The sequence below is a fragment of the Dreissena polymorpha genome, chromosome 15, assembly GCF_020536995.1.
Source record: "Dreissena polymorpha isolate Duluth1 chromosome 15, UMN_Dpol_1.0, whole genome shotgun sequence".
NCBI classification, from domain to species: Eukaryota; Metazoa; Mollusca; class Bivalvia; order Myida; family Dreissenidae; genus Dreissena; species Dreissena polymorpha.
Genome location: NC_068369.1, coordinates 44,204,691 through 44,222,669, shown reverse-complemented (window position 1 = coordinate 44,222,669; position 17,979 = coordinate 44,204,691). Strand labels below are relative to the sequence as shown.

The window sequence follows — 17,979 nt, the reverse complement described above, 5'->3', positions numbered from 1 at the left end:
AAGTGCAGGTTTTTTAATCTGAATTTGGGTAAAAGGCTTGGCCTTTTTTTAGGTGAAAAAAAACGCGCGAAGCGCCGGATTTTGAGGAAAATAAGGAAAGTCTTAAATAATCATTAACATATTTTACAGTTTTTAAAACAAATTCAAGGCAACAGATAATTTAATTATGCAATACGTTCTATATTCTACGGATCAGGTCAACTTATATATTTTAAGGATAAAAAAAAATATAAAAAAAATAAAAAAAAATTATATATTTTTTTTTCAATTGGGAATTTTTTTTTCAATTGGGAAAAAACAATCAGATTTGCATTGAGAATGGGGCCGAATTTCGGACCCGTGGCATAGGGCGGAAAAAGCCTGCGACTATTCGAGTGCTTGACAGTATAACGTAAGCCATAATGGAGAAATTGTTCATATTCAAAAATTTATGAGAGGATCTTTCAAAAATAAAAAATGGAAACAAAAATTGGGGGGAGTAGAGGGGGGGGGGGGGGTGAGAGGGGGGGTATAATGTGGGGTGTGGTAATTTATTAGATGATGTTTAAAAAAATTAAATTGGGGGGATGAGAGGGGGGTATAATGTGGTGTGTGGTAATTTATTAGATGATGTCTAAAAAAAATTGGGGGGGGGGGGGAGGTTGGGGGGGGGGGATTCTGGGTAGGGGTGTGGGGTATTGTTTGGGTGAATCCATTGTGGTATTCAGGTAAGTGTTGTTTTGTCAAAGTAATAATAAAATGTGATCATAAATAAAGAAGTTATGGCAATTTAAGCAAAATGTTCAACTATCTAAGTGTAAAAGGGGCCATAATTATGTCAAAATGCTTGATACAGGGGTTTGCTCTTGTTTATAGGTTGGGGTCATATTGGTAAACAAGTATGCAGCATATAAAAGCTATATGTCAAAGGATATAGGAAATATTTGGGGTAGTACGCTAACTTTAAGATAGATTTATCAATAATATGCATATTCTAAGTATAAAAGGGGCAATAATTATGACAAAATGCATGATAGAGTTGTTTGCTCTTGTTTATAGGTTGGGGTGATGTTGGTAAACAGCAGGGGTGTAAATTGGCCAAAATCTAAAATCCTGAAAATAAGCCTATCGTTTGGGGGCCAGAGCAAAAAAGGGTTAATAATTCATGTAACTTTGTTAACTATTGTTTATTACTTTGTAAACAATATGTCAAAGTAAAATAATTTGTGTTTAAGATGACATTTTGTGACAATAATCTTAAAATTCCAGAAAAAAATCCTCTGATTTATATCAATTAAAAATTGGTCCTTAAGGGCCAAAATCCTGATTTCAGGAATAATCCTGAACTTTGACACCTCTGTAAACAAGTATGCAAAATATGAAAGCAATATGTCAAGGGACAATGAAAATAAATGGGATAGTACGAAAACTTTCACATTTGCTGCATATTCTTAGTGGAAAAGGGGCTATAATTATGACAAAATGCTTGATAGAGTTGTCTGCTCTTGTTTATAAGTTGAGGTGATGTTGGTAAACAAGTATGCAAAATATGAAAGCAATATGTCATGGGACAATGAAAATAATTGGGGTAGTACGAAAACTTTAACATTTGCTGCATATTCTAAGTGGAAAAGGGGCTATAATTATGACAAAATGCTTGATAGAGTTGTCTGCTCTTGTTTATAAGTTGGGGTGATGTTGGTAAACAAGTATGCAAAATATGAAAGCAATATGTCAAGGGACAATGAAAATAATTGGGGTAGTACGAAAACTTTAACATTTGCACGCTAACGCAGACGCTATCGCCGCCGCCGGGGTGAGAAGGATAGCTCCACTATATATATTTGATATATAATAGTCGAGCTAAAAAGCAATATGTCAAGGGACAATGAAAATAAATGAGGTAGTACGAAAACTTTCACATTTGCTGCATATTTTAAGTGGAAAAGGGGCTATAATTACGACAAAATGCTTGATAGAGTTATCTGCTCTTGTTAACAGGTTGGGGTCATGTTGGTAAACAATTATGCAAAATATGAAAGCAATATGTCAAGGGACAAAGAAAATATTTGGGGTAGTACGAAAACTTAAACATTTGCACGCTAACGCAGACGCTTACGCTAACGCCGACGTGAGTAGGATAGCTCCACGATATATATTTCATATATAATAGTCGAGCTAAAAATGAACAACATTCAGCAAATACCTTAATGAATGTAAACAGAAGTTCACAATCTGTCAAAAAACTGATATAAATATTAGTTACTGCAAGTCTAGAAAGTGCTTCAAAAATCTAGTTTACAAAATAGGTCTAACTTAATCTAAAGAACAATATCGATGGAGATTAGGAAACTTCAGTGAATCAAATGTAATAATAAGAAGAATTTACTAAAGTTATTGAAATAAAATAAGAGTCTTTCTAATTTAGAAAATATCAAATAAAAATAATCTAAATAATAATAATAATTTAGAAAACAATGCCAAAATGTCTTGATGCTGGTGTTGAAATAATTCAGAGATTAATTATTTCAAAATTCCAACCTTTTTCAAGAGCTGTTACCTTTTCAAGAAAGCATCAAGAGGTGTTTAAATCAGCCAAAACAGCTTATTTTATACAGCTCAGAAGAGATCAATGGCAGAGTAGTATATTTCCTTCAGAATAGTCAATTTATCAATGATCAATATCTTCCCAAATTCCAGAGCAGAACTAACAAGAAATATCTTTTAAAAAAGATATACGGCGTTGATTGTGGTTGATGTTTATGAGATAAAAAGTAGCGGATGCCTTTTTTCTGCGCAGTTCTTAGCTACATCACAAGCAAATCAATTACGGGGTGTTGCGCCAGATTTCGTGGCTTATTTTGCTTCATGTGATATTATTACTCAGATATCTATATTTACAGAATAGAAAAACACAAGAAACATGAAAATAAACGAGTGCATATAGGTCAGCCGGCAATACTCGAATCTTATTTAATTGCATAATTATAGTATAGTGAATTATTGTGCTCATGCTTAATAAACTGGTCTAAATGGATAAATATTTCTAATTAATTTTATCAAAAATGGTCCTTATTATGCAAATGTTGAAAACATATTAAAAATCGATGATTGACATACCACAATAATATCGCCGAATATCTTTATTTAGTATCTTTCTGATCAAAACAGACTTCAAGTGCACAAAGTTTACGAGACGGCGTTTATATAAAGATTTCTGCAACTGACCGCAAACTGACCTTGATACCTTGCGGATTGGAATGCAATGCATGAAAGTTAGGTAACAATTCTGCTGCTGAAACGACGGCTTGTTTACGCCAACTGTACACGACCAAGGCAACAGCTGTGCCTAAAATATTGATATATCGACAAAGCGACTAAACGAACTATTTACTCCATCAGACAAAAATAGCATAGATTCCAATTTTTTCCTTCAATGAAAAGATCGCAACCCCTTTTGCGAACTCCGGTGATGAACTGTATATAAACTCTGACTTTCACACATTGACCCGAAACCTCGCGGGTTGGAATGCAATGCAAGTAAGTACTAAATATGAGAATATAGCCTTTAGTATAAACGCTTTTGCGCTGGTAATTCTCTGAAAATAAAAGGTGAACGCACAAACTGTATTTATGTCGAAAATTGATTGTAAAATTGTTCTATCTCCTCTATCTATTGAGCCTTTTCATTAGAGATAAAATTGTTTCATGCAGTAAAACAGTGTTACAAAGACGCGGATATGTTTCCAATGTTCTGGTGTTATACTCAAATCAGCCAATGGAATAAATGAAGTGTATTCATGCGTACCTAGCCGCGGGAAATTTTATTTGAATATTATTGGACACTTACAAAGGTCAAGTCAGGGTGAAAAGCTGGCTTAATACAGCTTACGCCGAAAAATAGATTACTGAACCAGGTTAAACAAGGGAGATAAATACTGCAAAATCATGTACATGTTGTCTTTCTTTCAGCTATCTCTTAGTTGATAGGCTTATGCTCATGACTAAAATTGTTATGTGAATTATGAAAATTCTGTGTTATGAAAAATTACATAATACGTTTAATGATACATAATAATGACATAATAAAACCAAACTTTACTACACAGGAAACAAATGTTCTGACCAAATTTTATGAAGATTGGGTAAACTAGAGTGTTAACAAGATTTTACTATAGCCATATAAGGAAAAATGCCCCACCCCTAGGCAGCCATGTTTTTCAAGGAAGGTTACCATTTTTGAACTCATTCAAGATATCATTGGGACAAATCTTCTGAGCAAGTTTCACGAAGATCTGAAAATAAATGTGGCCTCTAGAGTGTTAACAAGGTTTTACTATAGCCATATAAGGAAAAATGCCCCGCCCCCTGGCGGCCATATTTTTCAAACAACCGGCATCATTTTCGAACTCGTCCAAGATATTATTGGGATGAATCTTCTGACCAAGTTTCATGAAGACCAGAAATAAATGCGGCCTCTAGAGTGTTAACAAGATTTTACTATAGCCATATAAGGAAAAATGCCCCGCCCCTTGGCAGTTTTTCAAGCAAAAGTAACCATTTTCGAACTCATCCAAGATATCATTGAGACCAATCTTCTGACCAAATTTCATGAAGATTGGACAATAAATGTGGCCTCTAGAGTGTTAACAAGGCAAATGTTGACGCAGCACGACGGACGACGGACAAAATGCGATCACAAAAGCTCACCATGAGCACGTAGTACTCAGGTGAGCTAAAAACACACTGAATTAACAAGAATATTGCCAAGCAATAAAAGTCCCCTATCGATGAAACTCTTCAATTTCCAGCAATTTTTCTAGTCTATTTGTTGCCATAGCAACCAGAATTCTTGATGTAGGAACATAATGATATGACGTGCATATTCTCCATATTTTGCCATCTTCATGAAAAAATATGAATAACTTTTTAAGTTATTGCAGGATCCAGAAAAGTGTGACAGAGGTAGGACTAATAAATGATAATTTGTAAGCAGTAAGGGCGAATTTTAAACCTTCATCAGCCCAATCTCAGTCCTTCAAGACAACTAGGTTAGTCTCATAAATTCTCAGTGAAAAACACATTTACTGAAAATACAATCGGAATGTTATTTTAGACACAAAAGAAGATTTTTGTATACAGTTCACTCTCGTTATCTCGACATTGGATATCTCGATATTTTCGATATGTCGAAGTAAGCTCAATGTCCCAATTTTTTTCCTTCTTTATCTATATAAATAAACATTGCATATCTCAATTTTCGTTATGTCGAATTATTCGATATCTCGATATAAAATTTTGTCCCGACTCCTGATTTTACATGTATTTACTGTGGTTTATCCCAAAGTGCGAATAACTGTCCCAGTGTCTGCAAAAGGTGAGAAATTTTTTCTTTGATACTTCACTGTCCCGCTTCGCCCGGCTGCTCCCGATACTGTTTGTTAGGAAATTGATCCGTTAATTGCATCAATGATCACACGTGTGTAATGTCGTTATTAGCCATTTACACTTGAGTAAGGCCTGTCACTTTAACTGTCACTTTAACATAAATTAACTGCAATTAATACACAGCCTGCTGAAATTTATTTGATCATGTACTAACAATCGATTGAACTTTGCATTTTACATGTAAAGTTCAGTATTGCGGAACGTGATTTATACATGTTTAGATGGAAAACCCTCATCAATTGCATCATAACTTTAAATAGCAACATTACCAGATGTTAACTCGACAGTTTAGAAAAATTATAACCGCATGTGTTCATGCAATTCTGTAATACTTAAACGTCATTTTAAGCATTTAAATAGCAAAATTAATCGTGCCTCGTAAAAATGCGTTTATATCCGGTAGAGTATTATGCTACACGGTGACTGCTTTAGTTAGACCACTTAGCAGGTATTTAGATGTTAAAAACAATGAACATTTTCGTCTCATTCTTTCTTTGAAAATGCCTACATCGGATATCTCGAACTCTCGTTATCATGATATTTTTCTTGTTCCTGCCGACTTCGAGATAATGAGAGTGGACTGTACATATAAAATTAAAAGTAGCGTAATAAGACATTTTCAGGGGTAAAATGCATCTGCATATATGAGATGTTTTTATTTAGTACTCGAAGATTCCCATAATGGTGGCAACATCTTGGATCAAAAAGTATACCTCGGTACTTACAGGAAACACAAATATGATTAAGATCTGACTGGAACTAGCAAAAAAAGCCCACTCAAACTTACTGATCCCCGAAAACCTGATGGCACATTTCTGGTCTAAATCCTTCATTGTTTCCAAGGTCGGCAACGTCACGGACTGAAAGAAATTAAAATAAAAACAACTTTTTAAACAAGTCTGAATATGGCCCAATCATCAAAAAAATCTGAATGTATCGGTATAAAAAAATGGAGTTACTTAAAATAATTGTTTTGTCAGAAACTACGGGTGTCCGAAAATTTATAGAGTAATTTCAGTAAAACTCAGATTGGCAGTCATGTGTTTTAAGAACATAATCATATTGGTAACATTGCAGTCATTTAAATAGATATTGCGCAATTTGGTCAGCAATTATTTTCCTTTTTTAACAAGGGCTGTTTGTAAAACATGCATGCCCCCCATATGGGCTGTCAATTGTAGTGGCAGCCATTGTGTGAATACTTTTTTTGGCACTGTGACCTTGACCTTTGACCTAGTGACCTGAAAGTCAATAGGGGTCATCTGCAAGTCATGATCAATGTACCTATGAAGTTTCATGATCCTAGGCCTAAGCGTTCTTGAGTTATCATTCAGAAACCATTTTTCTAAGTTGAGTCACCGTGACCTTGACCTTTGACCTAGTGACCTCAAATTCAATAGGGGTCATCTGCGAGTTATGATCAATGTACCTATGAAGTTTCATGATCCTAGGCATAAGCGTTCTTGAGTTATCATCCAGAAACCATTTTACAATTTGGGTCACCGTGACCTTGACCTTTGACCTAGTGACCTGAAAATCAATAGGGGTCATCTGTGAGTCATGATCAATGTACCTATGAAGTTTCATGATCCTAGGCATAAGCATTCTTGAGTTATCATCCGGAAACCATTTTACTACTTCGGGTCACCGTGACCTTGACCTTTGACCTAGTAACCTGATAATCAATAGGGTCATCTGCAAGTCATGATCAATGTACCTTTGAAGTTTTATGATCCTAGGCATTAGCGTTCTTAAGTTATCATCCGGAAACCATTTTACTATTTCGGGTCACCGTGACCTTGACCTAAACCAAGTGACCTGAAAATCAATGTACCTATGAAGTTTCATGATCCCAGGCATAAGCGTTCTGGAGTTATCATCCAGAAACCATTTTACTATTTTGGGTAACCGTGACCTTGACCTTTGACCTAGTGACCTGAAAATCAATAGAGTCATCTGCGAGTCATGATCAATGTACCTATGAAGTTTCATGATCCTAGGCTTAAGCGTTCTTGAGTTATCATCCAAAAACCATTTTACTAGTTCGGGTCACCTTGATCTTGACCTTTGACCTAGTGATCTGAAAATCAATAGGGATCATCTGCGAGTCATGATCAATGTACGTATGAAGTTTCATGATCCTAGGCATAAGTGTTCTTGAGTTATCATCCGGAAACCATTTTACTATTTCAGGTCACCGTCACCTTGACCTTTGACTTGGTGACCTCAAAATCAATAGGGGTTATCTACGAGTCATGATCAATGTACCTTTGAAGTTTCATGATCTTAGGCCTAAGCGTTCTTGAGTTATCATTCTGAAACCATCTGGAAACAATTTTACTATTTCGGGTCACCATGACCTTGACCTTTGACCTAGAGACCTGAAAATCAAAAGGGGTCATCTGCGAGTCATGATCAATGTACCTATGAAGTTTCATGATCCTAGGCCTAAGCGTTCTTAAGTTATCATCCGGAAACCATTTTACTATTTCAGGTCACCGTGACTTTGACCTTTGACCAAGTGACCTGAAAATTAATAGGGGTCATCTGCCAGTCATGATCAATGTACCTATGAAGTTTCATGATCCTAGGCCTAAGCATTCTTGAGTTATCATCGGGAAACCATCTGGTGGACCGACTGACATACGGACCGACATGTGCAAAACAATATACGCCCTCTTCTTCGAAATAATCGTACTTTCCTTACCAAGGAAAAATTACAAAATCCCAATTGCAATGTGTTAGGTTCCCAAAAGGATGGAAAGGTGTGGCAATTTTCAAAACTAAACATTTTTCAAGTGAGAAAATCCAAATAGTAAATTTATACGGGCAAAAGCCCGCGAAGCGGGCGTTGACCGTTCATACATATGTAAATTTAGACATAAAATTACATAAGAATACCACATATGGATGCGTCTAAAAAAAAATGCCACGCGACATATATTTTCGCGATGCTATTTATGACCTTGAACAAATAGAAAACACTTTGACAAATGCTAAATCACATGTAATTACATACCTCAGGAAAAATTTTATCAATGGCATCATAATTGTGTAGCAAATCGCACTTAATATTCTCGCATTATTTGTTTTTCTTCGCAACCGTTCCAGAATTAAGTCATTACTCAATTATCTCCCCTGAATACTCATCTTCAGTGGGTATAAGCCGAAGACTGGTTTACTGCATATAGTGACAGTCTTTACCAAACACAATTTATGTGAACATAACCTGTCTTAAATATATTGCTGAATCTCAGATTTCTGTCGAATTTATTTGCTTTGATATTTTCAATATCTTATTGTTATTATAATCCTGACAAATCACAAACACTTGTTAAAAAATTATTTGTTTTAAACATTATAGTTGGCATCTCTATTCTTCCAGTATTATCGCGGTATTTCAATAACGACACCCTACTGTTTATTTGTCAGAATTCGTGACGCATTTTCCATTCGCTCTCAGAAAAAAGTTGTACGTGTGATCATGAGCAATATTCTGGTAAGTTGTCGTTGTTTTCCATTAGAAACACATTTATTCACCAAATTTACAGATATTCCAATCTAACTTTTTAGTCTTTTAGCTTTAATTTTGAACGTATTTACACCTCGTCTGCTCCACTTTACCGATATCCCGAAAGGTTACATATCACTATAAATATAATAAGTTTAGGCCTAAAACCACAAAATCTGATACCTTTGGATTTTCGTACCACAATTTTACGTAAAAAATCTTCCAGATTCGAAGTCAACAAAAAACAAGACATTTATAAATTGTCTGCATTATTGATCAGATTTTAAGATATTTGTTGGTTTTCCGCCTTTAGAAGCTGTTCTGCCACGGCAAGAGCTGGGCATCACACAAGCCATTCTATCCAGCAAAACTGACAGTTTTGATTTACAAAAATCAACAAAGGAGGGATTCCTGAACTATCAAAATTTCCAAGCTATACACACAGTTATTATCTGTGGTGATCTTTATTGGTTCTGTTGGTTTACTTGGATGGAACATGTGTGAACTTTTATAGAACTTTGAAAAGTCTATATCTGTCTATATCTATAAACAAAAATCAGCTATGGTATAATAAGATCAGATGTGCAAACAATGTCAAAGGGTTGTTAAATTAACAATTTGAAGGCAATTATGCTGAAAAAATATGCAAGTTCCCATGCAAATTTAGTCTGTATATCGACAAGTGTCTGCCAATAAATGTCAAACTAGTAATACAAAACTTACCACAAGTATGTAAAAGCACTAAGTACCTGTTGTTATCATTTTTAGTAAGATAGTGTAATTCTAAACAGTAGCAAATAGCTTGTTTAGTAAATGCATAATGCAATTAATATGATTTCCTTTATATTGTGTAATTAATCAATTGGTTGTTACTTGTTAATTCATGGTACATGTAAATGTTTTATGGCTAGTACAAAACCAGCATTGTTAATTTTGTAAAAGGAAATAAAATACCACCACTTTGTAATTTCATATACGTAAATATTGTGTACTGTAGGTTGATGACAGTGTTTTAGTATTACTTATTTTTTAACTATTATTTTATGTGCAAAAAAATGATGTGAAGTTTTTTGTATCTCCACATAATACCACATACCTTTTTACATATGTACTGTGTTATGTGTTATTTGAATGTTTAAATTAAAAAATATGGATGATATAACATGATGCATTCTTATATTTGCATTCAAATTGTAACTATAGAGCTAAGTGTATGCAGTTTAGACTGTGATTTAAGAATTGCTACAAAATGGCTAGTTTTTTAGAGGCGACAAAATTTAAACTGTTCAACAATAGTTTGCGAAAGAAAATTAGAAACCTGTCAGATACCAGTATTAATTAAATATTTAAATTGCGAAACAAGTATGTTGTTATGCTGTTACACATAATTATACATTGATAATAAATAAGAAGACAATTAGCGGTGTTAACGTTTCCCAACAGTAGAAATCATTCTTCTGATGAAGTCAGTCAGTGGTATACAGACGAAAGCTCCAGGTTTGGCTTTCAATACGTAGTGTGTGTTATTTGACAGTCTAAAACTTATTGGATTAAAAAAAATCCTGTCAAATTTGTAAATCAAAATTGATTTGACACATCACATGATTTTGATTATGTTAAATCAGTGTACTGTATGCTAAATGTAACTGCTTTAGCAAGCTGTCATGTTGATTGAGACATTTGATGAAACAAACTGTTTCCGGGGTAGGACCAGTACTTGGTGTCTATACATGTATGACGTATCATGACGTCGAAAGTCTACAAGACTTACTACATAGAACGAGAAATGTACTTCGACGTACAATTTTCACCGACCCTTGAGTGTTAGCGAATCAGAAGACACCTAACAATTACATCTGTTGCTTTTAGAGATATTTGACATTGAACATTTTTATTATCATTATTTATACCAAATTATGCGACTATCGACCGCTTACTCATAGATATCGTGCGTATTTTTTGATCGGCGTGGCGGAAGTAACCTCTGACTTATGCAAGTTATGGTTATTACAAAATACGACCAACGGGGAAGTTATTATACATTATTTATCCCGTTAATGTTTGGTAACTGTTTGGTTACCGTTGGGAATTTCCTACACAGTAATGCGCTGGACGGTCGTGATACTCCGCCCCGCATGAATAAATACTCACAATAACGTCGCTGTCGTTCTAAAACCTCGTAGCTCCAAATTTTTCAAAAATGTTTTTTCGTCTTTTCCGAATATATGAAGTCTGGCGCGTGTTTTGTGCTATATCTCGTAGCTCTACGCCAATCAGAGCCCTTGAAAAATGCACGTGACGAAATGTTGTAGCTTGATTGTTGGCTTTCTTTCCGGCGAAAAGTCGTAGCGACGTCATTTCACCTATAGGTACGTCATTTCGTTTGGACAATTTTGACAAAAACGTTTTTATATTTGCAGCTACGAGGTTTCCTATCAGGACGAATTGTCGTACCTCATACCACGGACGCTCCGTGCTTATACAAATGACACAACTGTGGTGACAAAATATCGTAGCTACCATTTCTGAACATCAGTATGACTTATCAGTATGACTTACGCGTCTACGGCTTATACCGTATTTTGCAGCTTCATTTGTTTGGTATTTTTACAGAATTTCAATTTCTAAAACATCGCTATAAAAAAATGAGACGGTTTTTTCTCTCTCCTGAAAACTTGGCATTTTGTAGCTACGAGGTTTGAGAACGACAGCGACGATATGCTGAATAATTTTGATTTTAAAAAGGTAACAATTGAATCTTCTTCAAATTTGTATATTATCTATTTCAATGCATTAAATACTTGAAACTTCTATGTGGGTTTTTTTCCATTCTGATATTTTTATTCATTTTGTCCTTAATTAAAAAAGAGATTGTAAACATTTATTATGAATAAATCTGAAGGAAAAGCGGCTCAATAGACAAGTGTTTTGATTGGCTGTTCAAAAAATGTGTACGTCGAAGTGAAAACATGTATGTCGAAGTACAAATTGTACTTTGACGTACAAACAAATACTTTGAAGTGTATTTTATATTTGTATGTCGATGTACAATTGTTGTACTTCGACGTACATTTCTCTTTTTACCTAGTAGGTCTTCTTGACTTTCAACCCAAATGGTACGCCATAGTATGCCTTTAGGGTTATCTAAAGAATGCTCCCACTTAAGGGATCAATACAGAGACCTCCCAGTGACTAAGCCAGTAAGCAGACACCCCATCCATTATACCACAGCCATCGAACCAGCTTTAAATTCCTTTGGCTAGAAAACAAAAAAATTATAAGATGCTATATCTTTAAGCTTGGAACATGTAACTCGTTTTAAGATTGATTTTTGAAGATGCATTACTTAATTATTGCAACAATTATAATATTTTGAACACAATCATGTCCATATATTTATTAAAAATACATGGTTATCAAAAAAAAATTAAAAAGCTTTTGCCCGTAAATTAGGTAGCACCTATTATCATATTAATATTAAATGAGATTTGTTTATAGTTCATTTAATTGTTTACTAAGTTCATTTTACAAGCAATTCAGATATACATGTATGTACACAACAAAGTGTGTTGTGGAAGCCTACGGCTTTCAATGCAATTGAGCTGAAATGAATAGTTGTTGAGTCTTAATGTAAATAATTAATCATTTACGGTAAATAATGTGTGCGTGTTGAACACATCAATTTCTGGTAAGGTTAAATAAGGCGTTGTTAGATAAATTATTGAGACCTGCTCTATTGTAGTCGCGTCTATATTAAGCAGACAGGTCGGGTTTCATTAACTTAAGGGATTCATTTTCCGCATGTACTATTTATACCCCCTGCGCAGAGGTCACATTTCATTACGACAAAATTTAAATAATGTCTGCGTGTTGAACACATCAATTTCTGGTAAGGTTAAATAAGGTGTTGTTAGATAAATTATTGAGACCTGCTCTATTGTAGTCGCGTCTATATTAAGCAGACAGGTCGGATTTCATTAAGGGATTCATTTTCCGCATGTACTATTGATACCCCTTGCAGGGAGGTCACATTTCATTACAACAAAATGTGTAAACATTGCAAGTGTTAAACTATAACACTTGCCTTTTAATAAACGAATTTCTGCTGTAAACTACAAGAAAACAAGCAGCTGCAAGTACTTGCCTTTTAATTAACGAATTTCTGCTGTAAACTACAAGAAAACAAGCATCTGCAAGTATGTGACGAATCAATTTGTGTTTAAGCGTTACAATACACGAAATAAAAAGAGCTTGCGGTAAATACTACTGTCGAACAAATACTCCCTAACCAGTAATTTCCAAATTGGGCAAACAAAATTTCTGATATAGATAAATTTGAATAATTATTTTGATAGAATAACAAAGTGTACCCAATTTAAATATCAGGACATCATTGGCATCACATTTGTACTGCTCCAGTGCACTGTGAATAATACCTGCAAAGACACAAATCACATTTACACTAAATATTTGATCACTTTTAGTCAATGTTTAGTATCCCTTATTCTCATAGTATTGACCCTCCTCATAGTATCGTACGTTTAACGAAAAACCCTAAAGAAGTGCTGGAAATTTAATGTTTTATTACATTTTTAGAAGTTGTAATTTATTTGATGGTTATCCATGACTATTACAACGATCTTACTCATGATTTCCGGTGTTAATTGGAAAGTAGGTCATGTTTATTCCAGTGTGATGCTATGATTTTTAATTATGTAACATACAATTATGTTAGTTTGTTTATGGATTCAAAGTAGCTTTATCAAATGTTTTATATGCCGCTTATTTTTTAATAAAATGTAAAAATATTTTAAAAACAACATGAGCAAGAGTTTCTTTTTTCAATTATAATACTATTTTAAAAACAAACACATGCACATAGCAACAAACCTTAGCAACCAATCAGAAGGGCCGATATTATGAGAACCATAGTACATGATACCCATTTCTACAGAAAGCTAAGTCTAGCCAGTATTTTGTCAAAACAATGCCAATTAAAATGCAGTGTATGTTGTGTCCAATAATACACATTTAACTATAGATTGACATATAACACATGCGTGTATTTGTATTTCTTCACTTCCAAATTGCGTATGTATTCATTATTAAGAGAGCCGATACAACGGAGAGATATGCTACAACGAAATGCCTGTGACCAGTGTGAGAAACGGTTTCGTTATTGAAAATGCCCTGTATAGTTTTTATTTTGCTATCATGCAGGGAATAATCTAGAATTTACTATCTATGGGTCCCTGAACTCGCAGATTTTAGACCAATGAGTCCCAGGCCAAAATTAATGAGTCCACCTTGAAAAAGAATGGGTCCCAAATTTTGAAAGAAACCAAATAGTGAAGAAAATATGTCTTAATCACACTAGCTCAATAACTATACTTGCATTAAACTTTTAATAATATCAAAAACTTGTTGAAACCAAAAAAACAAACAATTTCAGAGTTATCACTATCTTGTATGCCTTTACATAGGCTATAACATTATCTGTTACATGAATGTAACCTGTTATAACATTTCAACTTGATTCAAATCGATGATAATATTATTGTTAACATCCGAATTGCGAGCCGTTTACCTACCATTATTAAAGTTTAGATTTGTTTGTTTTGGATTATTAAGCTTCAACACCTTATTTCGGAGGCATTTTTTCTGTATTATTTATGACTAAGTTACACAAAGTTAAAGCAGGTTTTCATCAGGGGACTCGAGAAAATATCATAACACATTCTATTTTAAATGGTAGATTCTAATTGGTTCGTATTAAAACATCAGCGGCTCGACTAGAGCCAATCAAAAGACTTGCTGGAGTCTTCAAGCCTCATTCGGTTAAACTGAGCGCTCATTGCTACACTTTTGACTCGTACACAAGATGGTTCGTACCTATCAGGACTTTGCGTATGCGTTAACAGATACAGTTCAGCAATGCGTCAGAGTGGACACACATATTTCAAAACGATGCGTCAATTTCGATATTTGTGCGTCATAGACGCGGGACGCACATGTAGATTATTCCCTGATCATGTCCAATTTAACTTGAAATTAATCTGAACCAATGATCCATGTTATTTTGACCTTTGAATTTAAGGACCCCAGTATTATTTCTAGAAAAAGTGCTGTATCTAAAAAGAAGAATCCGAATGCATTGTCCGAAAACAATTCAATAACTGTCTGACAATATTGCGCATTTATTTTAAACGGTTAAAAACCCTGTTACGATGGGTTAACCTTTCCAAACATGAGAAAAATAAGGTGAACATAATGCCTGAAAATGAGCTGTCAAAAAGCTGACTAAACAAGTAGAAAATAGACAGCTGACACGGGTTTTCGCAATTTCTTACCCGCCATTTTTGAGCATTTGGTAAATTGTTTGGTTACCAGAACCTAACGGTTAAACCGGTTGTGATGTCTCGTGAGTTAATTATGTTATTGATGAACAAATTTAAGTGATCAACACAACATGTTGTAAAGGAATATCATTATTTTCAATAAATAATATGGCACAATGCATATATTTACGTGCTTATAAAAATTACAACAATTTAAAAACGCAGCAATTGTAAATTAAAGCGCTGAGGCAAAAACCTAGAGAGTATTCTTTGACTGAGGGTTGTTCACGTACTATTATATTGGGCACAACAAACTACATACAAAATATTCATAGTCCAAACATTCAATTAGAGCATCGCCAGTTTAAATGTTCTTATTCAAAATGTATCTAGATTTTGTAAAATCGTAAATATTCGAAAGGTTGATGCACTTCACAATAGCATGGATACTCATGTAATATATCACGACAAACAGGTATTTTAGAAATAGTTTGATGATAATTTAGGTTATATTTGTACCCAAGATCATTTGTATTTGCCAATTTGCCAGTCTGTTGAAAGGAAAAGGAACATAACATACCTTAAATCAGGTATTTTTGTTTAATGGATTTTTATTTCCTATTGCAATGGGTAAGTTAACTGATAGTAAAAATTATCTATAAATAATATTTTTATGCACACATTTTTATACATTATTGAACGCCTTCTAATTTATTATTTTCCTGTTACGTTCATACTTGCTTTTTAGCTTTATAAATATTTAATAACTTGTGTTTAACCAAAACATTATTGTGGTATTGTCCAATCACATAAAGGTATAGCTAGGGTCACATGAGCTCTTCGTCCAATCTTGGCATTGTTGCTCGGATTTTTTAATTAGGCAGTTTGCTTAAGCAATTTATAATAGATAATTGTGGTTAAAATCAAAACTCAACTCCACATCTTCTCCGCATTAGGGTCGATTCGTGTATTTATTATGTTATGTGTTTTTAAATAACATTTTCATAAATGTAATTCTTATGAACAAAAATCTATTAATATTATTGATAGATCTTATGACGCATCTAACGTTTTTCACGTGTAAACCTGTTTAGAAGGTGTGTTGCACCTGCTTTTGTGTACCTTTTGGGGCGTGCTTTTTCGCCCGTTACCTCATTCAGGAAAGCGTGGCAACATCAAAATTATGTTTTGTATTTGAATACACATGTAATATAAAAATACTGAATACGTTAAATTTCCGAACATAAACGGATAAAGGTCGTATTTCCTATATTCGGAAGAAATGATTCAAGTGCATTGCCACAGTCGCACATTTTTACTTCGTGGTGTTCGTTCCACTGGGTTCGTATTTTTTGCGAGCTGCTGCTATTCTAATGAAAAATATATGGTAAAATATGTAGTTACACTTTAAAGTAATTTTGTCATTATCGCTTGATTTTTTAATCGACATTTTTAGTCTTAAAACATTTATTTATTTACATTAAATTTATTACAGATTTGTATCCGATCAGCATTTCCGCACGGATTATAAATGTGATTACCTGATATATATACCAGTTATACGTGTTCGTATAGATTGGAAGCTATAGTATAAGTGTATGTGCCTTACAATACACAAGTATATTTTGAAACTATGGGGGCGTTCTTTTACCGCCCATAATGCCATTCAGGAAGCAATCTGATATATTGCAATCTGATATATTGCTATCCTTATAATATCCTTATATATTTCATAATAAATGTCTTTTTTTGCGTGTTTTTACCCCCATTCGTTCCCATTCAGGAAAGAATATGTTCTGTGTTAAGCTACTTTATGACATTTTATTATAATGCCCCTTTTCCAAACAACACAATTGTGATTGTGCCTTTCTTCAGTTCATACTAGTCGGTCCGGTCTATGACTTTGTCATAACCACCTAGGACAATATACGTAAACCAATTTGTTCACATATATTTGAGTTTATTGGGTAACATAAGCTTTTTAATCAAAATCATGCGGCATCTAGTTTTATCACGGAGTTTAATTTCTGGTATTCAAGAGTATGTCAATTTATTATTTTTACCATTAAATAATTTTCTAAAATTATATGCAGTATCATATATATATCTACGTCTCTGTTTTCTTTGCATTAAATGGAATTAATTTAGCGTACTAAATTCACCAACTAATCAGTTTTTCTATTGCGTATATTAACTTTCAAATCTGAGGATTTAATATGAAATACGCACCAACTGAAATCTTACACACCATCGCCTTATTGTCTCATCTATCTGACAGAAATTCAGAATCATACAAATTTGTTTGCTATATTGGAAGTATTTTGAGTATATTTTTAGTTTATAAAACTAAGATAATAAAAATCTATTTAATAATATTTTCATTAATATAAATTAATGTCACGGAAACCATTAACTTGTATCATTTTTTAACAAAATGTCATCGCTTTAAAACATTGAACACAAAACTTTATATGATGAAATACATTCGCTGTCCAAAATAAAAAAGCTTGTCATTTTAATGTCAGTGCATTCTTTAGATATTAAAGAGTGCTTCAAATAAATAAGTTTTTTTTTAATTCACTCATACATTTTTGTATTTTCGGACACGTTTAATGATATTATTGTACAAATTTGAGTAATTTTTATCTTATTAGCTAATGGACATTTAAGGACGCGGGATTTTTGCCAGTATATGCAAAAAAG

The 17,979-nt window shown here is 33.8% G+C and overlaps 1 protein-coding gene across 1 annotated transcript in view; it reads right to left on the bottom strand.

Moving 5' to 3' along the window:
• The window catches only part of LOC127859898 (histone acetyltransferase type B catalytic subunit-like), a 34,589-nt gene extending 19,221 nt beyond the window's left edge, over window positions 1-15,368 (bottom strand). The window contains exons 1-3 of the mRNA XM_052397501.1: window positions 15,289-15,368; window positions 13,309-13,374; window positions 6,215-6,287 (exon numbers count right to left, since the gene is read on the bottom strand). Coding sequence (XP_052253461.1) covers window positions 6,215-6,287; window positions 13,309-13,374; window positions 15,289-15,295 — 146 coding nt within the window. The 5' untranslated portion in view covers window positions 15,296-15,368. The remainder of the gene's footprint in view (window positions 1-6,214; window positions 6,288-13,308; window positions 13,375-15,288) is intronic.
• Window positions 15,369-17,979: the final 2,611 nt, after the last annotated feature.